The following is a 23102-nucleotide window of genomic DNA, read 5'->3' as shown; positions in this document are numbered from 1 at the left end:
CAAAGCCTCTTTTCTCTGGCTCGGATGCCTAACAGCCCATCTCCATCTTCAGTGTGCCTGAAGTCTCGAAGAATTCTAAAGAAAATCTTAACCTAATAAATGAAAGAACATTTGCTCAATGCAGGAACACATCTTTTAAAACTCCATAAATTAGGCTGATTTCAATTTTTAAGTATAAAATAATAATAGATAAGACATTTGAAACTACTCTTTCCTCAGACAAACCTTTTATCGTTTTGGCACACTTCAGATATAAAATCAATATACAAATAAAAAAAGAAAGCTATTAAGAGAAATCTACACTCTCCCAAAATAGTTACTAAATCATTACAAAGTGTAATAGTAACAGGCTGCTCAGGGGGCTGTGCTGCTTCCAGTTTTTAGATAAAGCCCTTTGTATCCAAAGCTCAATTCTATTAGCTTTAAAAAAGATGAAGAGATTCCTCTTAGAATATATCCATTCATTATTATAGTATTTCTTTTGAGAGGTATTAGAAATAAAAGAAATTTCTTTTTACCTTGTGTGAGTTTCATTGATATAAATAACATTCCGCAAACCCAAAGATGGGATACTGGAGTTGAAAAATTTATCCTACATGAAACAAAATGTAGACGTAAGTATACAACTGGACTGCTGGTGAAGAGCTCACATTACTACTTCTTGATAACCTTTATAACTCAGTTTAAAGTTAAGCATTGCTTCAAAAATCTAAGTGATGAAGAAAAATTATGTTTTGTTGAAAAAAAAAAAAGTACTTTTCAGCCTTCAAAGAAGGTCACAAGCTCAGAACTAAGGCTTTCCACTACCTTGCAAAGGAAATTGTGCCTCCCTTTCCTGCCTCACTCCCTTATCTCCAACCCAAAAGGCTTGAAACTACTGAAAGCTTGTTAAATCGCCGCCAGGAATACTGGAGATTTCAGTGTTCTCCAAATGCAAAAATATCATGCTAAGTACCATGTAGTTATCATTAGATTACTAAATCTGGCAATAATCCTGACACAATAATTATTATCCCCATTTTACAGATAGGAAAATTGAGGCTGACAGACACTTTAATTTTCAAATCTACATCTTGCTCGAAAGAGTATGGTCTATTTCTTTAAAATGACTGTTTACTTAATTGGAAACTGTATGGCTAGATGTCACTCTTTGTACAGGAAACCTTAAAGGGTAATTCAGAGATAGTTCTGCTGAAAAGAGAGTCTGTAGCTTTAGCAGTGTGGACAAAAAGAAAACATTCCACAAATAAATGCTGGGAAAGCATAATGTACCTTCGATAGAAAATATAAAAATATTTATGTGGAATCTCTTTAGAGATAAGGAAAACAAGATATCAGAGAAAGGATAACAAATATCAAAAAATCACTATTTAAATACTGTTTAAAATTTTTTTGAATAAACATGCCAAAGGAAGAACTTTACGTTCAACTCCATCAGGTTCTGTATTTAAGCACAAAAATCAATTATTTACTATACAATTCATCTATGCCTCCCCAAAACACCCCTCCCACCACCAAATAATTTCCTATACTATCTCTTGACTTAAGAACATATTAGAGTCAGGGCCCCTAGGTGGCTCAGTCAATTGAGCTTTGGACTCTTTGTTTTTGGCCCAGTCCCTGATTTCTGTGTCATGGGATCAAGCTCCATGAGGCTCCGTGGGATCAAGCTCCATGAGTCTCCGTGCTCAGCAAAGAATCTGCTTGGGGCTCTCCCTCCTTCTGTCTCTGCCCCTTCCTCATGCTTGTGCATACGTGTGCACTCGCTCACTCTGTCTCGCTCTCTTTTCCAAAAAATCTTTTTTTTTAAAAAAAGAATGCATTAAAGTCAAAGCCACATGACCGTTTTATTTAAATTTGTATTTCAACTGGCCTATTCATCTGAACTAGCCTTACTTCTAGGCTAGAAATATCATGGTCCTTCAATACTACCAAATTCCTGCAACAAGGCACTTGTGATCTAAGAGGAACAGTATCTATAACTAAGATATTCTTGAGCAGACCAGAATATTGAACATAAACTGCCTGGGTCCCACACAAATCTCGCCCAAATTAGTGAATCCCTTTATACAACTCAGAATCTACAACCCTAAGTAGAAAACTCACATAGCACAGTTAGCTCTCTACACAGATTATAAGCAATGTCAATAAATGAAAGGCACTCAAAAGGCAGAATTTCTACCCTGATAACTATCCCATCCCAGAGAGAGCTTAACATACAGGTATACCTTTTTTTCTTTTTTAAAGATTTTATTTATTTATTCATGAGAGACAGAGAGAGAGAGAGAGAGAGAGAAAGAGGCAGAGACACAGGCAGAGAGAGAAGCAGGCACTATGCAGGGAGCCCAATATGGGACTCGATCCTGGGACTCCAGGATCATGCCCTGGGCTGAAGGTGGGCGCTCAACCACTGAGCCACCCAGGCATCCACCAGGCATACCTTTTAAAAGGTAATTCTAAAAAAAATAAAAAATAAAAAAAATAAAATAAAATAAAATAAAATAAAAATAAAAAAAGGTTATTCTACTGCCCAAGAACACAGGCACATTAGATTTTACATTCCTGTGCTAATTCATCCCTCTAGCAAATTAGCAACAGAAGCTTGCTTTTCATCTGATTATTCAAATACTTAAACTGTAATGTGGAAGATTTTGCATGATGTGCTTATTTCACCAAAATACAAGCAACAAACCCATACACATTCTATTTAAAATTTTCATCCTGGGACGCCTAGGTGGCTAGCGATTGAGTGCCTGCCTTTGGCTCAGGACATGATCCCGGGATCCGAAATCAAGTCCCACATCAGGCTCCTTGCATGGAGCCTACTTCTCCCTCTGCCAGTGTCTCTGCCTCTCTCTGTGTGTCTCTCACGAATAAATAAAATATTTAAAAAATAAAATAAAATTTTATCCTAACACTTTTTTGAAAATTTTATTTATGTATTTGAGAGAGTGAGCACACGTGCAAATGAGCATAAATGGGGGGGAGGAGCAGAGGGAGAGGGAGAAGCAGACTCCCCCTTGAGCAGGGAGCCAGACACAGGACTGGATCCCAGGACCCTGAGATCATGACCTGAGCCGAAAGCAGATGCTTAACCTACTGAGCCACCCAGGCACCCCTTATGTTTTAAAAAGATTTTTATTTATTTATTTATTTATTGAGAGGGGGAGAGAGAGAGAATCTCAGACTCAAAGACTACACTGAGCAGGGCATGAAGCAGAGCTCGATCTCACAACCCTGAGATCATGACCTGAGCAGAAATCAGGAGTCATATGTCTATCTGAATGAGTCACTCAGGCACCCCATCCTAACATTTTCATAACCATCCTTCACTATCATAGTCAACAGATACCCATCCTCCCTACCTGTCCTCCCCCTCAACAGAAACTTAGCAAAAGGAGAGTAGGACAGAGCCACATCTTTAAAACTTCACTCTGTCCTGCTATCTCTTGCTCATCTTGCTAGGATTTTAAGATTAAGTTAAAGTTCAACATCTAGAAGTTATATGAAGGTTCCTATTAAACTCTTTAGAAAGAGTAATTTAAAAGATCTACTCTTCCCCTAAAGTCCTGCTAAATTTAAAAAGAACTGGGGAAACTAAGTGGCTCAGTTAGTTAAGCGTCCATCTTCAGCTAACATCATGGACTCCAGAATGGAGCTCAGCAAGAAATCGGTTTCTCCAAGTGCTCCTCCTCCTCCTCCCTCTGCTCTCCGTCTCACAGGCTCTCAGGCACACATTTCTCTCTCTCAAATAAATAAATTAAATCTAAAAAAAAAAAAAAAAAAGAAACTAAAAAAGAACCAAATTATCACTTATCATCAACTGTTTGACCAATATTTACTGAAAAAAAAAAAAGAACGGAAAGAAAAATTGAGTCAGCATCGTTACTTGGAATATTTGGTTTATAAACATGGGCCTAAGTTCTAAAAATGAACTAAGTCCATTCAAACTATCCAATAATAAAATTCACACAAAGCTGGAATTTCACTGTGTTTATTAAAGATCAACAAGCAGTAACATTCTTACCCAGCTCTGGGGAGTACAGGAGTAACAACATCTTCCAACAAATGGCCTTTTTCGGCTCATTAGGCTTTCTTTCCATTTTAAGGTTGCAGATCTGAAGACAGTAGGTCTGAAACCACACTCACCCTAATAAATGTTAATGAAAAAAAGGGTCTGAATGGCAAGAGAACTCTATTTGTCCACTTGGTCTCTAAAACTAAGATATTTCAGATAGAAGAGAAACCTAGGACTTAGGTTTCTTTGGGTAGTAGAAATTTCTCAGAGTAATTTTCCTTCATGGTACTCCCCTCCGTCATCAACACTTGGAACACAAGCAAAAAGCAAGCACCTAAGAGTAATAGCAAGGTCCACTGCACAGAGGTTCAAAAACAGTTGTACAAGGTTAAGCAGCCTGTGACAACACCAGGATGAACAAAACCAGACTCCTGGATCCATATGCTAATAATCAACCTTATCCCTCTCCTATCACAGACTCCCACAAAACCACTACAAAGCCTTAAACAGCAAGTAACTTGTCATTTACAGCTTAAAATATTTTAAACAAAAAACAAGGTAAACTTATATAACATTCCTTTATCCTGACAACAGAGTTTAAAGGCTGGAATTTAAATCATAGCCATACTGTCCAATTAGGGTCAAATTCTACTCATTGTTCTAAACATTTTGCTCATTGAGTTCGTAAGTTGCTCAAATCCCATGGATATAGTATTCTCAAAAATAAGCCAAAAAGCCCCAAAACTCTGACATTATTTTTTATATAATGCAGATAGTGTTCAGGAAACATTTTAAACATGCTACGTTACATCAAAACAAAAACAATACAAGAAAATGCATGTCCTTTAAATTGAGATTCATGCAAATATTTATTTCCTGCTTTTATTTTTTTTTAAACTTTATTTCCATTGCAAAATCCATCATTACATTATGGAAAATAGACACAGAAAGTATCTTATAGGACACCATCCAAAACAACTCCTAGTTGTTTTTTTTTCCTATGCAAAATATTTTGCTTTTTAACATAACCACAGTGCTTAAATATCTCACCCAATTTTTTCTTCCCAATTAACATAAAACCATAAGAATGTTTAAATATTAGGCTTCATAAACATATCTTCTAACAGCTGGAGGCAGTTTCTTTGGCTATTAACTTCTATTTGATATTATGTTGCTTCCAGCTTCCTTCATAAACAACATTGAAACAAACATCTTTAGGTTGAATTTTTACCATATTAAACTTACCCATTCCTCATTTGCATGCTTACATCGACCCACACTGTATTCAGATGAATTTGGCAAATAAGAAACATCTATTGTGCCAAGGGTCAGTGCAGATTCATCCATGTCACAAAGAGTAACTTCCAAATCATGTGCTATTAAAAAAAAAATACACCATTTAAATTTAATGACTAATCCAGGTGGCAAATTAATTTGTTCCATCATCAGATGCCAAGGGAACTACTGATGTACTTCTACCATGTTCAGTCAATGTGTAAAGGTAGACTTTGATGTGTTTAAACTCAGCAACTCCAATAAACTATTCTGATTTTTTTTTTAAATCAACATTTGTATCCTTCGACTTCCTGAAAAAAAAAAAAATAGCCATGAATGTGCAAGGGTAAATAACAGCTTATTTCAGGTAGGTGACCAAGAATTCTGGAAGGATGAAGGCATGTGCTTATTTAATTAAATAAAAGTTATGTGTATGCACACAAGTACTTTTTTAAAATTATGTGCTGGGAATTTTTGGTCTTACATACTCTCAAGTTTCCCGCTTGAATTAAGCAGCCAGTTTTCTTGTTTTGCCTTAAATGCAATATTTGCACTTTTAATACACCTACAGGGCTCTAAGTCAAAACCAACACTGTCTTGAAATAACCTGATTTAAAAGCTTTCCCCCTTTTCAATAAGCCTTTTCGTACCCTAAGGGAAAATGTTGATGAACAGTGAGCTGCCAAAGAAAACAGAGATTAACCTAAAATACAAAAACTCCCTAACAGAATTCTCAAATTGCCTAAACTCTCGGCTATTTCTCACCAGTCCTTAAATTATTCCCTTAAAACTCTGAGAGGTCACGTCCAGGGTAACAGTGTCACTCCCCAGATGGGTTTGCTGCGGTAACTAGTATCCTCGCCACAACCAACCACCCGGTACGTCCTTAACAATGTAACGCATCAACCTAGCCTAATTGGCCAGATGAGAGAACAGTAAAGCTACGCACCTGGCCCAGAAAGCTTTCACGCTTCTGAAAAAAAGCAGCTATTAGTTTCACTTGCAGGATGCAGGACGTGGCTACAACAGGGGGAGCCCCACTGCCGCCCCAGAAAAGTCGCTGCTGGCCCCAGGGATGGGAGAGTAGTTGGGGGGGAGAAGGAGTCTTGTGCCAATAGGAAGTCACGCTACGCTCCTCCCTCCCTACGGCGTTTATCCAAGGTCAGTAAAACAGAATCTGGGGGCGCCAGACCCTGGGGGGGGGGGGGGCGGGGGAGGAACCCGCTCTGGGTTTTGAAAAGAACAGAGAGAGAAAGAGAGAGGAGGGTCAGCTCTGAAGCACAACATACCCGAGTTCGAATCCCCCACTGCTGATCACATGTGTGACTTTGAACAAGTTGGGTAACTTCTATGCCTTGGTTTCCCCATCTGGAAAATGGGCACAAGATGACAGCTCTTACCTCCTGGAGTTGCTGGGAGGGCTGGACGGTACTCACAATGCGCCTTACACGGCGCGCGGCCCCCCGCCCCCCGTCCTGGGTCCTGGGGCTGCCCGAGCCCCCACGACTTTCTCCGGCGCGCAGGCTGCTCCATCCCCGGGAGCCTCCCTCCGCCCCAGGGGCGCCCGCCGCAGCCCAGGCCCCCGACCCCCGGGCGGCACGAGCCGGGCCCACTTGTCAGAGGGGCCCCTGGAGCTGCGGGGAGGGCGACGACGCACCTGTCGCGGCGCCCCGGGCCCCAGCAGCCTCCCGCAGCCGCGCTGGTCCTCGCGGGCACGCCCGGCGGCTCCGCCCGCTCCGGCTCGGGCTCCCGCGGCTGCCGGCACTTCAAGCCTCCGCCGGCGCTGCTGCAACGTCGCGGCGGGATGACGCAACGGGCGCCCGCGAGTGAGCGCGGCCGGCCCCGGGCGGGGGGGGGGGGGGGCGGGGGGCGCCCGGGCTCCGCGTGCCGACGGCGCCGAGCGTGCGCGCAGGGGCCCGGCGGGGCCAAGGCTGCGGCGGGGGCGCCTAACCCGACGCTCACTCCGCCTAGGCGCTGAGTCACGTGAGCGTGTGGCGCGCGCCTGCGCGCTGGTGCACGTGCGCCGAGGGCTACATTGTATCCCTTCTGCCCAGCTGGAGGTCTGCACCTGCCGCGGCCCTGCCGGCAGCCCTCGCCGGGCCTCTGGGGGTCCCGTAGGCCTGTGCGGTCAGCCTTCGTGAGGTCTCTTTTTTTTTTTTAAGTTATATTTTATTGGAGTTCAAATTGCCAACATAGAGCGTAACACCCAGTGCTCATCCCATCAGGTGCCCCCCTCAGTGCCCGTCACCCAGTCACCCCACCTCCCTTCCACCACCCCTTGTTCGTTTCCCAGAGTTAGGAGCCTCTCATGTTCTGTCTCCCTCTCTGATATTTCCCACTCATTTTCTCTCCTTTCCCCTTTATTCCCTTTAACTATTACTTAATTCCCCAAATGAATGAGACCATATCATGTTTGTCGTTCTCCGATGGACTTACTTCACTCTTCGTAAGGTTTCGAAGTGTATACCCAAGTCGTCAGGCTTGGGGGAGGTGGGGTTTGGGAACGACCCGGTTGTGTAATTTCTGGGACAGTGGCTGAGTCACAGTGGAATGGACTCAAGCAATGGAATAAAATGAGATGAAAAAGAAATAAGGCTTTGAAAGAGCCGGAGTCTAAATTGGCCAACCTTTAGTTCTTCCTGCGGCACGAAGAAGTGCTTTCACGGTATTTGTCATGCCGTTGGCGAGGCCGATGGTTATGAAGAATATTAGCAATTTGGAAAGCAAAAGACAACCTTTTACACGCACCTTAGCAACAAGCATTAAGTTTGAACCAACACATGGGAATACAGACATAATTAAGACGGTATAAATTCCTGCTCTCACACCTCTGCCACCAGTCCTCACCTCCTCTGTGCACATTAACCCTAACGGGCTCTTGGAAACACATCTTCCATGTCCTCCCATCAAACACCATCCAGAGCTCTCCACAGTCCAAATGCCTGAGCCTGGCACATAAGGCCTCCACTGGTAGAGCTCTATTTTCCCCCACTGTTTTCCAGGAGGAGCTCCCACTTCAACCTCTCTAGTCCCTAGTCAAGCCATGGGCTTCCATACTCTCATGGTCACACCGCTTTTTCCTAAATTCTATAGTTCTTCCCTGAACTAGATCTCCAAGCCTTCCCTTATCTCTCCAGCCCTCAGTAATCACACCCTTCTGTGAAATCTCAGATTTACTGTGGTGCCACACCTTCGGTCTTTATCAATATGTGTCGTTCTTCCAAAAGATTATGAATTTATCAATGTCAGTAATTTGTCTCAGTCTCTTAGGTAATAACAACAACACTTTGTTATTGCAAACACTCAATAAATACTGTTGAAGCTGTGGAGCAAGAAGAAAAACAAGAATTCCTTTTCTTGAACTTTCTGCTTCTATTCCTAAATCCATCTCAAAATGGAGAGATATCCTTTTAAACCAATCCAAACTGTAGGAGAACTAAAAAAAAAAAAAAAAAAGATTGAGCTGCTTAAAGCCAAAGACCCTGCCTTTATTCAACCCAACATACCCCTTAACTCCAAGCACACACCTAAGTACTCAAGGACTGTATTGATGAGAATACGATGAATTCTAGTCCCAAAACATCATGACATTTTGTGTATAGATTACTGGTCCCTGGGTAGCCCAGGTGGCTCAGCGGTTTAGCGCTGCCTTCAGCCCAGGGCACGATCCTGGAGACCCAGGATTGAGTCCCACATCGGGCTCCCTGCTTGGAGCCTGCTTCTCCCTCTGCCTGTGTCTCTGCCTCTCTCTCTCTCTCTCTCTCTCTGTGTGTGTGTGTGTGTGTCTCTATGAATAAATAAATAAAATCTTAAAAAAAAAAAAAGACTACTGGTCCCTGACCAAAAAGAGAAAGAAACAAGGAGAGGAGAAAACAGAGGACAGTCTCAGGGTTTGAAGTCACTACTAAAGAGAAAGTGATGAGAAATTAAGTACAGAGAGCATTGCAGGAATGAAAATGGAATCCAGAGGGGAAAATCAGATTAATTTACACAGAGTTTATTTGTAGGCAACTCTTCTGTAACACCCATTGCACAAGAATATCCTGTACTTGTAGGAGATGTGGATTGCAGTACAAGTATTTCAGGTTACATAATGAGAATTGTTTTTAAAAACAGTTGTCATAACAATATGTTTTATCAACAGAACAATAATAATTTATATAATCCAGTCTGGCCAGCCAGGATGGAGCAACATTGACTAAATTTACTCTCCTACTAAAACAACTTAATTAATTAATTAATTAATTAAGCAGCAGTGCAGAACAGTGGTCAATAAGGGAGAGCAGATGCATGCAGTGAGCACTCTGACTACCTCTGCTTACTGCCTAAGAGAGCTGCCAGGTAGCAGTACAGAGAAGGGAAGCCAGGAAGACCTAGACAGTCTCCTTTAGTTGAGGAGATAGAACTGGGAGATCGGGAAAGCTGAGACAATGGGAGCCGGGAGTAGAGTGCTGGAGAGAAGAGAACTATACGGTGAAATGGGGAGCTCTGGAGACCCACAGAAGATCTTGCTCCAGTCTTCCAACTGTTTAGCACGTGAGTGTAAGCTACCCCAGAGTAAGAGCCACCTAGATAGAGAGAACAATCACCAAAGCTTGCACAGGGCAGGGAATTGTTTCTGTTCCCACAAATCAGAGTGGAGAGATACCCAGTGATCATACAGGACAAGGAAGAGGACCTGAGCCTGGGACCCAGATCAGAAACCTCATAATTCATGGCTTATGGGCAGCCCAGGTGGCTCGGTGGTTTAGCACTGCCTTCAGCCCAGGGCGTGATCCTGGAGACCCGGGATCGAGTCCCACATCGGGCTTCCTGCATCGAGCCTCCTTCTCTCTCTGCCTGTGTCTCTGCCTCTCTCTCTCTCTCTTTCATGAATAAATAAATAAAATCTTTTAAAAAAATTCATGGCTCAATAGGTCTTGTCTCAGTAGTGAGGTAAAAACAGTGACAGAGTAAATGCTACTCTGGTCCTACCAAACAAATCTTAAAAGCCTGCCCCAAAAGGATTGAACTGTATCCAAGAACAAAGTGTCCCAAAACAGAGCACAACAGTACTTATAGGAAATCAGAAATATCCAGTATCCAACAAGGTAAAATGCACAATGTCTGGCATCTAATCAAAAATGATCAGGCATACAAAAAAAAAAGTAGGAAAAAATGGTCCATATAAGGAGAAAAATCAATCAATTGAAACAGTCTTAGAGGGGTCCCTGGGTGGCTCAGTCAATTAAGCCCCTGCCTTTGGGTCAGGTCGTGATCCCAGGAGTCCTGGGATGGAACCCCACAATGGGATCCTGGCTCAGCAGGGAGTCTGCTTGTCCCTCTCTCTCTGCCCCTCCCCCCTCCATTCTCTCTCTCTCTCTCTCTCTCTCTCTCCATCTCTCTCAAATTTTTAAAAAGAAAAATAACTGAGTGATGGGCCCTGGGGGGGGGGGCACTTGACAGGATGAGCACTGGGTATTTTGCTATATGTTGGGAAATCAAACTCCAATAAAAACATACTAAATAAATAAATAAAAAGAAAACTAAATCAATGGAGTCACAGAAATTATAGAATTAGTAGCATAGGACACTAAAAAATAATAATAACCGCATTCTATATGGCCAAGGAAGTAGAAATATGGAAAATCTTTGAAAAGCCCCAAAGCAAATACCTAGGAATCATAAAAACATTGTCTGGGATTTTTAGCACACACACCACTACATGTCTTTGGGATGAAGAGCAGATTAGACATTACTGGGGGGGAAAAAAAAAAGAGGTTAAAGAACCTGAAAACATTGCAGTAGAAACTATCCAAAATGAAATACAGGGAATAAAAAGCCTTAAAATATACACAAATAGGGTATCAATGAGCTTAACATACAGATAACTGGAGTCCCTGAAGGACAGGAGAAATATGGGAATGAGGAGGAGTCAAGGGAGGACAGGAAAAAAAAAGTTGAAGAAATAGTAGCTGAAAACTTCCCAAATTTGATAAAAACTATAAACTCACAAATCCAAGAAGCTCAACAAACTCCTAATAGAAATATGAAGAGCACTATACCAAGGAACATCATAATTAAATTGCTTAGAACCAGTGATAAAATGAAAATCTTAAAAGCAGAGAGAAAAAGATACATCATTATGCAAAGGAAGGAAGATAAAATGACAGCAGATTTCTCATCAGAAATTTGCAAACAAGAAGTCAGGGAAGCAGCATCTTTAAAATACTCAAAGAAAAAACTGTCAATCTAGAATTCTTTACCATATATATATATGAAATATATATAATAAAATATAACATATATATATGTTTCAAAAACAAGACAAACTATAGACAAGATGGTCATGTGACTCAGTTCTGGGCAATGTGACCTAAGAGAAAATCAAATCAAGGATTTCCAGAGAAGGTTTTCTTTCTTAGTAAAAGGGAACAGGCAGCTGACACTACTTCTTTTTCACTATATTCCCCATTTGTTCTGTGACAAACCCAACACCACCAGCCACACATCACTGGAGTTTTGTTAAATCTCTATTGGTTTAATCCCGTAAATCTTGTTGTCTGTTACTCACACGCAAGTGCATTCCTGACTCATGTTTAATCTTGAGCACAATTCTAGCCACTAGAAAGACTCAAATATGTAGGGAGAAAAGAAAAAAAAAGGAGCTATGAAGTAATCCCTACCAGTGTATCTTGCTGGGGTTTATGGCAATGAAAGTGGCCTTAGAGCATGTCATTTAGAAAGTACGTTAGGCCAGAAGAGAATGGAACACCTCTGACTCATTTTTATGACATTTGTGGCAGAATAAGGACTTCAATTCTACTCAAAACTGATTTATTAGTAATGAAGCTATAAATAAATTCCAATAATCTAAACAGGATGCAGGCAGGCTTCTGGGAGAACTGCCTTGCCATCTCCTACAGGATGGGCTACCTGATAATACTCAGTCCCCTGCCTCCTACCCCCAAGAAGGCAGGCCAGCAGGAACTAGGTGGGGTTCTGGACTGTCTTTCAGCCATTAGCTGTGCATCAGTTCCAGAAGGGATCTGGGGCACTGGATCAGATAACTCGTGGAGCAGGGTAATTAAGAAATTAGCTCGTAAATCGAGGTTTGGTTTGATTGATTGATTGATTTTATAGCTGTTAGTTCATTCCTAAGAAATGGAAGGTATTTTTTTCCCTTTCTCCCAGGAGTGTAGCCAGGCTCTTTGGTTTAGGTCTCAAGATTCCCCAAGCTTTTAAGGGAGGCTGAGTAATTGCAATTCACTGCCTTTTTATTACTGAAAGTCAAAAAATGAAAAACTATTGATTGGGTTGGTAACCAAGAAGACAAAACCTGAATGGGTCTTTTGTTTGTCTTGTAGAATCAAGCTGGGCTGTGTGAGAAGAGATTGTCTGAGAAGGGGACAGGGACCAGCATGGCCCAAGCACTGAGAAGGGGCTAAATGTTGAGGGTGCTGGTCCTGGATTCCATATAAGATTGCTTCATGCAAGGCCATGGAGGTGGCCAGTCTGCAGAAGGAGGGTCACTATGGGAGGACCCAAAGGATTGGAAGTCTAGATTCTTGAGAGCCTCAGTGAAGATCCCAGTAGCCAAATGTGTTGTAGAGAGAAGGGAGCTTCACCTACCACTTGGGGCCTGGGCATGGAACAATCGTGAAGGAAACTGGCTGTCAGGCTGTCAGCACTACCCAAGTGCCAGGATAAGGGAGAAGAGGGGAATCCCCAAAATGATCACTATTGGACTTCTACGGATCCGCAACAGGAAATTATTTCAAAATTCTTTCTTTCATAACGTACTGAGAGCCCCTTTTGTGCCAGTCTTTTTAGTCACTGAGGATACAAGATGAAGATCTAGGGAGGTCACACGTAGAACCTGCCCTTGTGAGGTTAATAGTCTAATGGCCTCTGGCAGGTTGGGAGGGAAACAAGTTATGGAAAGGACAATGAAGAACCAAACAGCCTCTGTCACAGAGGACAAAAGAGGTGACCAGCATTAAAGAAGGTGGTCAGGGAGGGCCTCTCTGCCGAAGGGGCAGCAACCCCAAGGCTGTGGTCCTAACCGATACTGGCTATGTGCTGCCACGGGCCCCAGCATCAAGATCTGGGACTTGGAAGGCAAGATCATTGTAGATGAACTAAAGCAAGAAGTTATCAGTACCAGCCGCAAGGCAGAGCCACCCCAGTGTACCTCTCTGGCCTGGTCTGCTGATGGCCAGACTCTGTTTGCTGGCTACACCGACAACCTGGTGCGTGTGTGGCAGGTGACCTGCCATTGGCACCCGCTAGGTAGCTTTAGAAATAAAACATTGGTTTTCAAAAATAAAAAATAAAAAATAAATAAATAAATAAATAAACATTGGTTTTTCTGGAAAAAAAAAAAAAAAAAAAAGGACCTCATCTGATAAGAGCCCAGAGAAGACCTTTCCAAGAAGGGGGGACTACGTGTGCCAAAGCCCTGTGGGAAGACAGAGCTGGCATACACAAGTGAGCAGTGTGGGCAGGAGTTGGACAAGTGAGAAAGTGGCAGGGGGAGGTGTTGGAAGGCCAGAAGGGCCAGATAAAGCAGGGCTTTTTAAGTCATAGTAAGAACTTTTGAAAACTAAAAATAACATTGTGAGATGTGTTTAAAATATCATGGAGGAATTCACAGGCCCCTTAGAAGGATGAATCCAAACAGAATCCTGGGTTTGTGGACCTGGCCAACGTGGAAGGAAGAGGCCATGACTCAGGAGCTGTGATGCAGGCTGGGGCCTGCCTGGGGCAAACTGGCTGCAAAGAATCTAGGTAAGAGGAAAGCACATTTTGTAAGGTACCATTGGTTGGGCACTTTTTATGTGCCAAGCACTACTCTAAGGAATCCATAGGCATTATCTCCAGCAATCCTCTGTATCAGCCATGACACAATCTGGAAAAGAGCCTGTGCTGGACCACCGGAAGTGTGATTTTCCTAAACTTCTTAGAAAGGTCTTGGGAGAGCTAAAAGAGCAAAAGGGGACTGTGAGGCAGCCCAGAGATTAGCAACAACAGATCAGGACTCTAGGACTGGAGCAACGAAGTAAGATATTAACAGAACTGGGAGCCAGCAACATCTGGGACCAAGGAGAGAGGGGCTGCTTAGGAGGACCCAAAATCACAGAGCTGCCACTGCTGGAGGTGCCATCTGGCAAAGGGAGGGACACTTTCTGCCCTCCCTCCACCTGAAAGCCCCTCCTATTGGTTGAAGCAAACTGTAAAGAAGCTTAAGGAATGAGTTTGCAGGAACCACTCCTCTCCCAGACATAAAGTAGAGCAGAGAAGGATGAAGAATGGATCTGAGAGCAAACAGAAAAACAAGGTTCCCATCTTCCTCACAGCCCCATGAGCCAGGAATAATTATTACCCTCATTTTTCAAATGGAGAAACCGAGGCATGTGGAAAGGTTAGGTGAATCCAGTACCTGGAAGAACCTCAATTTGAATTCAGATCTATTTGATTCTAGAGAACAAACACATAACATACATTTTCAGCCAGCTTAGATGAGAGCCTGGTAGTTAGAGAGGACAGGTCCCAGGTCTGAAAAGCATATTGTAACGTTAAATCCCACTCTATAAAGATAAGATACTCAGATGGGGTTGGCTTAAGAACTGAGCTGAGTGAGGACATCAGTGAACCAACCCTGATTCCTTCTAGCAGAATGTCTGAGAACTCTGCAAGGACTTTGGGGCCAGGCATCCTGGGTTCCAATCTTGGTTCTGCCATTCACCAGCTGTGTGACCCTGGGCAAGATATTTAACTTCACTGAGCCTCTCATTTTCAAAGTGGATTTGGTCATGTCCACTACCTTTTTGGGTTATTTTGAGATTATATGGAATAATGTGTGCAAGATAATTAGCATAGCACCTGCCACATGGTTAAGATTTACTAAATAGTAGCTATTATTATGAGTGTTAGTAGTCTCCTTTTGCAGAGACTTTTGGAGAGAAAAGAGAGATCCAAATTCTCTGAGCTTAAATCCTGGCAAAGAATTTGTCATCAAGTCTCTGGAACTCATATGAACTCTTAGGGTTACTTTGTTCTAGAAAGGGTGTCTCTGTATCAGTCAGGATGGGCTAGGTTATGATTCAGTAACAAATGTTTCAGAGCCTTAAGATTACAAAGTTTATTTTTTTTACCTATGCTACATGTAAACTACAGCTTATTATAGAAGCTCTGCTCATAAAAGTCACTGATGGAGGCTCCTTGTTGATACAGACTTCCTTTTTTGCTGAGGCCAAGAACAGAGTATAAACCATGCAATGGCTCTTAATCCATACATTGCTTGTGTTCCCATTGCATTAGTTAAAGCCTTATATAAAGCAAGTGGCTGAAGAAATATAATCCTACTATGTGCCACAAACAAGATAAATATTTATGAACAACCCTAATGACCTTCAGAACAACCTCAGTGAAACTTCTGGTTGGGATGAATAAAACAAAATTCCCAATCTGGAATGAAAATATTTTGGAGCTTCTGACAAGCCAGACTATCCTATAGGACATCATAAAAGTTTGCATTTCTGAAGACATATAGTTTTGTTCCTACATATTGCTTAGGGTCACTTGTCTGAAAATCACTGTTGGCTCCTGAAAGGTATTGTCAAAGGTGGTTTCTGGAGTTGAGATGCTACCTGGAAACAAGGCATCTTGTCTTCCGGAAGAAGGATCTGAATGTGGACTAGATTGTGAGTGCCCAGACTTATCCAGAGCCCGTCTACTATTACACAACCTGATGTCAGATTATCAGATACTGAGGGGTTGCTGAGCAACTTCAAATTCTAGTGGAAGGAGCAAGGCCTTCCCTTGGCTTTCACAACCCCATGCTCTCCTGGATTTCTTTCTCCCTACCTAGGTGCTTTTTCTTGGCAACTTTTTTTGGCTCAAGGCCCTCCTTTATTCTTATTCCCTACTCTCCCAGCACACCAGGAACCTAGGAGTCATTCTTAACCTCTTCCTGCATCCAATCCAACACCAACTTCTAGCAATTTAACCTTCTAAATAGCTTTAAACCCATCATCCATTTGCCTCCTCTCTACCTGCACTATCCTAATGCAGGCCATCACCATGTTCCCTGGGAAGCACAAAACTTACTACCAAGACTCCTGCTTGGTCGTCAGCTTCCCACCCACCACTTTCCCAAACATCCCACACATCAGCCAGAGTGTGCAACACCGAGCATTTCAAACACTGCATTTCTCCGCCTGATCCCCACTACGAGTGATTAAAATCCTTTCTATTGTTCTTGCAGTTTAAGGACAGAGGCTTTGGACTTTTAGGACAGAGACTTTAAGAAAAATTCTTCAACATGGCCTCTAAGCCCTGGCCCAGCTAACACTTGCCAGCCTTACCACCCTCATCTCCTCCCACTTGCTCTTTCTGTCTGACTTTGTCCACACTGGCTTGCTTTCATTTCCTTACAAAAGATGGCTCTGCTCTTCTCTTGCACATACTGCTTCCTCTGCTGGCAGTGGCCCCCACCACAACCCCCTTTTTTCTCTACAGTTCATGCCTCATAACACAGCTCAGTTCCCACCTCCTCATGACAATCTTCATGGATCTCAGACTGTCAGACCCCTTGTCATGTGCTTCTTCCCCATGGGACCTATCATAATTATAATTAAAGACTCCACTATAAAACTAGTCATTTAACATCTACCTGTCCCTCTTAAATTCTTGACCTCTCTCATTTCCTTCTTTATTTCCTAGTACCTAACAATGTCTTGCACAAAATAGATGTTCCAGATGTTTGTTGAGTGTCTAAGATGGGATAAATTATTTAATAAAGGAGAGTGTAAGTGGCTATTATAATTATTAATAGTCACAGACAAGTATAACTTTAAGAGTGGAAGCATTCAAGGAGCAATACATGAACCATAGAGTTTTAGGGGCTCAGGACTCCATGGGTCTTGAGAAGCATGTATCCAGCTTGGCAGAGAAGTAGGAAGCAGATTACTGATGCTCCCCACCCCCCCCACTCCCACTCCCACTCCCTGGGTCCGAGGAGAGGGAACAACATAAATACCAAGGAGAATAGGGTCCCAGTTCTCCAGTGGTGCCCAGTAACACAATGGGTGATGGTCTACCATGGATGAGTATCTGCAATTGAGAACAAGGCAAAGCAGAGGCTGGGAGGCAAACACACATGTGCCCAGGACACTTGAAGGAAGGAATTTGAAAATACTTGATAGCTAGACGTGGCTGGAGATAGACTTACTTTTATTTCCTCCTTAGAATCAGTTTTTGTCTAAAAGGAAAAAAGTTTTCATGAAGAGGACAAAGAGAAGCAGAACTACATTGAATTCTAATGAGATCAAAGTAAGCTTTAGAATACTTTTAAAGACATCTAGTCGTATTACTTTTGGAGACATAGAAGCTCCAAGATTTTCTTTTAGAAAATGTATTCTCTTGGATGTTCTAAACATACTCCTTAAACTGTCTTTAGCTTTTAACTTACAGATTTCCCCAAATGAAAGGTTTACAAAGATTGTTATCAACACAGTTTTCAATTTTCTAAATAACCTGCTATAAAGCAAAACTGGAACAAGCATAGTATTAATGATTAGCCGTGATTTTTACCAAATCTTTCCTGATGGTCGTCATCATATTATTCCATAAAATATTTGAAATGGATTACAAGGATGATCTCCAACATGAAAGTAAGAAATTGTTTAATAGGCTTTCCATAATCCAGAGTCACAAGGTACAATCCCTCTGGTAGCCCCATTTGGTTATACCGATGATTGCACAGGTCAATGAGTTTGACCCTTCACTCAGGGTGACTTACACCTCACCCATTCCTCTGTACCTCCAATTCTGTTAGGATATGGCTAAACAGCTTTCCCCTTTATCAAATTATTTTATAGTTACTTTTTCCAAAGGCTGTTGGTTCTGGTCCAGTGTTCCTACTTTACCTCCATAAATCACTGGCACACATATGTAGATTTAGCATGCATCCATGAATTGTAGAATTACTAAGAACCACTATAGGTCACAGAAGGGTTTAAACAAACCCTTAATATTCACAATGTTGGTTTTCTCTACCTTAATTATAAATAATGTTTTTAGAAGATAGTCCATAAATTCTAGGTCACCTGATCATTAATTGTTGAAAAATATAATCTAGGTAACAGATGAATTATATCTAAAGCCCCATAAATTAATCAAATCCTGGAATGAATGAAATTTTAACCTCCCAGAGATAAGGCTTAGTCAACTTAAAGCTCTATAGGGTCATGGCATGCCTTAGGTACATGACCTGAATTTTTTAGTAGTGATAATAACAATAAAATTATCTACATAGTTAGTAACCCCATTTTATAAACACAGTGATGCTTAGACAAATCCTAATTAAAAGAGTAGTAGCTGCCTCTCCTCTGCACATGACCTGCAATCTGCTCTTATTCACAAAACCAGAAGTGGCACGTACAGGAATCCTATTATTAATTAGGCATGTGCTTGAAGATTACAACATGACTACCATTCAGACACATCTGAAATGGTAATTATTCTCAACTACCAACTACAGCTTGACAAACTACATGACCCAGAACCATGAAGGATCTTGGAATATTAAATACAAACTAAATCTATGGTTTTAGTCTCTCTATGTCTCATTTTCCTCATCTATACAACAAAACTAGTAATAGTATCTGCTTCATATGGGAGTTGTGAAGATTAAGAGTTAAAATATGTAAGGCATTAATGGACAGTGTCTGTTGTATAGCAAGCAAAATATAATGTTTGCAATTATCATAAGAGTTTCTTGGGAAATGTCTAGTCCAGGAGGCTTCATTTGATCCAGGTTCATAATCAATCAGTGTGGTAGTTCAGAATCCCAGGCTTCCCCAGCTCCAACCCCAACAACCTCTCTTTTCCAATTACAAATAGAGTTTTCCTTCAATGACTACACTATGGATTATGTCACTAAAATCTTGAAAGCAGTAGTTCCTAATTTCTTGGAGTGAGGGGAACACTTTGAGAATCTGATGAAACTCTAGACTCTCTCCTGAGGGGGGGGAAAAGTACATGTAAAAGTGTGCATTTGGTTTCAGGGGGTTCATCACCCCCACTCCCCAGAGGTCATTCATGGACCCCAGATTAAGAAGCAGTGTTTGAAAGCATGGCTTGGAAGACAGCCGCATTTGGGATCTTGTTCTTTTAACAATATCTAAAGCAAGATGAGACAGAAATACACATTTGCACATTGTAAAGGAAGTATTAATTACTATTAGCCAGGCAAGTACTTTCCAATAAAGGATTTTGATGATGATGAAGAAGATGAAGAAGAAGAATGAAGAAGAGGAGGAGTCTTCCAAAATGGATAAAGGTAGGTAAACTAAAGGTAGACTTTGTATTTAAGTAAGCTAAGTATGCAGCAGGGCTTTGAAACTGCGTGGCTGTTATTATTAGCAACTCTAGAGGCAGTTTGAATAACTGATTATATCTATGGCTTTCTTTAAAACCTCCAACAGGCAAAATATTATCACTGGGGCTCTTCACGCCTGTTCAATGATTCAGACACAAAAGAAATGCTAATTATGAGAACTGGGCTGTGAATTCTGAGAGACCCTAGGGACAAAATGATTATCTGGTTGTCTTATGTTGCTGGAAATTTATTAGAGTGTTTTAAGATTACATTAACTGGTTTTCACCTTAAGTGCTCTGCCTGGAGAAGCATTAAAGGCTCCTGATAAGAAAGATTTCAAAGAGGTAATGGCATCAGCCAAAAGATCTTTTGGGTGAGTCAGGGGTACTGTGAGGAGAAAAGCCCAAGTGAGGTGGCTGGGATCAGCCAGGTGGTGGGATGGGCTTGCCACAACCAAAAGCTTCCACTTTGACCTGGGCTCCTTAGGCCCCTCCTCATCTCCAGTTTCCAACAGCGACAAATGCCAGAGACCAAAGAGGAAGAATAATATATTTACAACAAAGGTCAGAGAATGAGGCCAAGGACCTCATTTCTGCTCCATTATGGTCTCAGATTGCACCTCTGCCTCTAAAATCTTCCCAAGGCCCAAAAGTGTTGACATGCTGTTACCACTGTGGACATCTGCTATCCTCCTCTCCATCACAGCTCTAGTCCCCAAGGCCACCCCTCTTCTTGAACCATCCCAAGCTCATCCCTGGCTCAGGGATTTCTTATTTGTCTCTGCTGTTAGGAACATTCCTTTTCTGGATATGCACATGACTCAGTCTTATGTTTAGGTCTTAGCTTATTTAGCAACTTCCTGTTCCCTGCCTCATCACTTTCTTCTGTGCTATCCTATTTTATTTTATTTATAGCACGTGTCACTATCTGATAACAATCTTTGATTTGTTTTCTTTATATTGCCCATCTTCCCTGTTAGAATGTAAGCATAATGAGAGCAGGGAGCTTCTATGTCAATCACTGTCATGGCCACCCCTCTCTCCCGTCCTGCCAGCTTAACACAGAGAAACCACTAGATATACATTTGTGAACTAAAGGAATGAATGCATAGGATTAGCATTTGCTCTGTGCCAGGCACAGGGTTGTAGTTTTTACAAATACTATCTCACTGAATTCTCACACCAACCCTCCAAGGTACGTATTTCTCTATTATCCCCATGGTACAGATTAGGTTTCAGAGAGGTCATGCCACTTTTCCAACGTCAAAGCTAGCTTGTTACAAGCTAGCAAGTAACCAAGATCTGATTTGAATTTAGGCATGTTTGACTCCAACACATACACTAAATCGGGAGTCAGCGCACTTTTTCTATAAAGGGCCAGCTAGTAAACATTTAAACCTTTGGGGGCTATATGGTCCTTGTCACAACTATGCAACTCTGAAGCAGTATGAGAACAGGCATAGACCATACATAAACAAATGGATGCTCTGTGTGCCCATAAAACTTTATTTACAAAACAAGTGGTAGACAGGATTTGGCCTAAGGGCCATAGTCTCAGACCTGTTCTTTAAATCATTATTTGATATATGCTATGGCAGAAGGGGGTTAAACAAAAGAGGGGAATAAAAGAAAAAATTAAAATATGTGCTCTGTGCATGGTGAGCCCCTTTCAGATAAGAAAGACGGCCATTTTCAGTTAAGTTTTAACTTAGTTAAAAGAAAAAAAAAGGTGGAATAGAAGACAGGGTCCTGGTAGGAAACAGGACTCTACTGATTCAACTTATTGACTGAATTATGGCCATCATCTACAAGTACAGTAGAGTTTAATTCAATTAAGCTATTCCATTTTTACCAAGGTTCCATTCACAGTGTAATTACACCTGATTTTGCATCATGGGAAGTATACATGATGCCAGCATCTGAACAGAACCACATAACCTCCCATTGCAAGCAAGCTCCAAAGAGTCAACATTGAAGGACCAAGTGTAGCAAGCCACTCTTAAAATTCTTCCTCTTTCAATAGTGAGCCTAAAACCTTCGGTCTTTCCTTCTCAAGCAAGCTTATGAGTTATTGGCAAGAGATGAAAGATTCGATATGAATCACAGCTCTGAGCCAGCCCATTGGGAAGGGGCACACTATTTGTGCTTATGGTCATTCATAGGAGCTCTTGAGACTGAATATCAGCATTAAAGCAAAAGATCAACTCACCAGTCCCTTGGGCCTGGGCTAGACGGTAAGGGCTGAGCTTTGAGAAGGTAGGAGGTAGAAGGACAAAGGCAGTCGTTTTTATAGCGCTTGGCTGTGCATCAGGACAGGCTAGTGTGGCTGGGGTGCCCTGGGGGGCTAGGCCTCCTCTCCTGCTCGGCTTTTCTCTCAGGAAATCCTAGGTCATCAGAAACCCATTAGACAAATATTCATTTCTCTCTTACCCTGAAGAAAGAGTGCCTGTGGAAACAGCACGTGGTGCTTAAACCAACAGGCACATTTTCCTCAATTTGTATGCAATTTTCCAAACTTGGGCTTTAAATGTTTGGGCAAGTGACAAAAATTCAAACTTTAGTTAGTTCTCCTGAATCTTCTCCTAAGCCCATCAGTGCCCCTCTTTGTAAAATCCAGTTTTAGCGAGAACGCTGCTAAATCAGTTTCACCAGGTCCCCAACCTCCCATATCTGATCAGGCTCCTCGGCCTCCACCATCCCACAGGTGTTGTCTGACCACCCCAGCCTGTCTTCAGTGAAGAATCCTGTTAGGTCAGTTTAGCCAGAGTCCCCCCACCCCCACCCCAACCTTGCTGTTTCCTCTTAGTACTTTTCCATCTGCTCACTGCTACCCTGCTCCTTGCCCAGGCTGTATGTGGAGTTGAGTCCAATCTGTGTTCCTCACTGTAAAAACCCCATCATGGTGGTCCCTGTGCTCTGGTGAGAGTCCTAAAGCATCTGCCATACCATGTTTACAAGTGTCATTGAATATTTTGTTTCTTTAACACAGGAAAGCAGCCCTAGCATGGAAGACTCATCATGTGAAGGAGAACCTACAGATGCAAGATCTGCCCCAGCTCTGCCATTAACCTGGGTGCCCTTCCCTTCCCCTGTCTGAGCCTGTTTTCTCATTACCAACAGAACAAGTCAATCTCATACATATCTTTTCACCCAGTCTAGTCCATCTTTTTGTTATCTAATACCTGTCATATTTATTATTGTTTATAGTTATTATTTAACTATAGGTTAGATAGGTATTAATAAAAGTGGATTTCTATTGAGCACTTAATATTTACTAGGATTGCACTATATATTCTAACATTTCATTCATTCATTTCATCCATGTATTCTAGCATTTCATTCTCAGAGAGACCCTAGTGATTGCAGACTTCTCAGATACAACAGCTGAGGTTCAGAGTAGTAACATAAATGTCCCAAAGTGAGACAAAGAATAAGTGACAGAGCT

General features: G+C 41.9%; 1 protein-coding gene and 1 long non-coding RNA gene across 5 annotated transcripts in view; one reads left to right on the top strand and one right to left on the bottom strand.

Moving 5' to 3' along the window:
- The window catches only part of GPAM (glycerol-3-phosphate acyltransferase, mitochondrial), a 62315-nt gene that overhangs the window by 29519 nt on the left and 9694 nt on the right, over window positions 1-23102 (bottom strand). The window contains exons 1-5 of one of the 4 annotated variants that reach the window (XM_072805332.1): window positions 6951-7085; window positions 6583-6661; window positions 5264-5394; window positions 4028-4150; window positions 519-592 (exon numbers count right to left, since the gene is read on the bottom strand). In XM_072805332.1, coding sequence (XP_072661433.1) covers window positions 519-592; window positions 4028-4150; window positions 5264-5365 — 299 coding nt within the window. In that variant the 5' untranslated portion in view covers window positions 5366-5394; window positions 6583-6661; window positions 6951-7085. Of the gene's footprint in view, window positions 1-518; window positions 593-4027; window positions 4151-5263; window positions 5395-6242; window positions 6387-6582; window positions 6662-6693; window positions 6824-6950; window positions 7086-23102 lie in introns of those variants that run through there. The other 3 variants (XM_072805331.1, XM_072805334.1, XM_072805335.1) reach the window with 3 other exon arrangements.
- LOC140620863 (uncharacterized) lies at window positions 6238-22868 on the top strand. The gene is made up of 3 exons (XR_012020592.1): window positions 6238-6454; window positions 19525-19619; window positions 22647-22868. It is a non-coding gene; the product is annotated as an uncharacterized lncRNA (long non-coding RNA).

The sequence above is a fragment of the Canis lupus genome, chromosome 29 (assembly GCF_048164855.1).
Source record: "Canis lupus baileyi chromosome 29, mCanLup2.hap1, whole genome shotgun sequence".
In the NCBI taxonomy this organism is placed as follows: domain Eukaryota; kingdom Metazoa; phylum Chordata; class Mammalia; order Carnivora; family Canidae; genus Canis; species Canis lupus.
The sequence above is the reverse complement of the archived record's forward strand: the minus strand, read 5'-3'. Positions and strand labels throughout refer to the sequence as shown.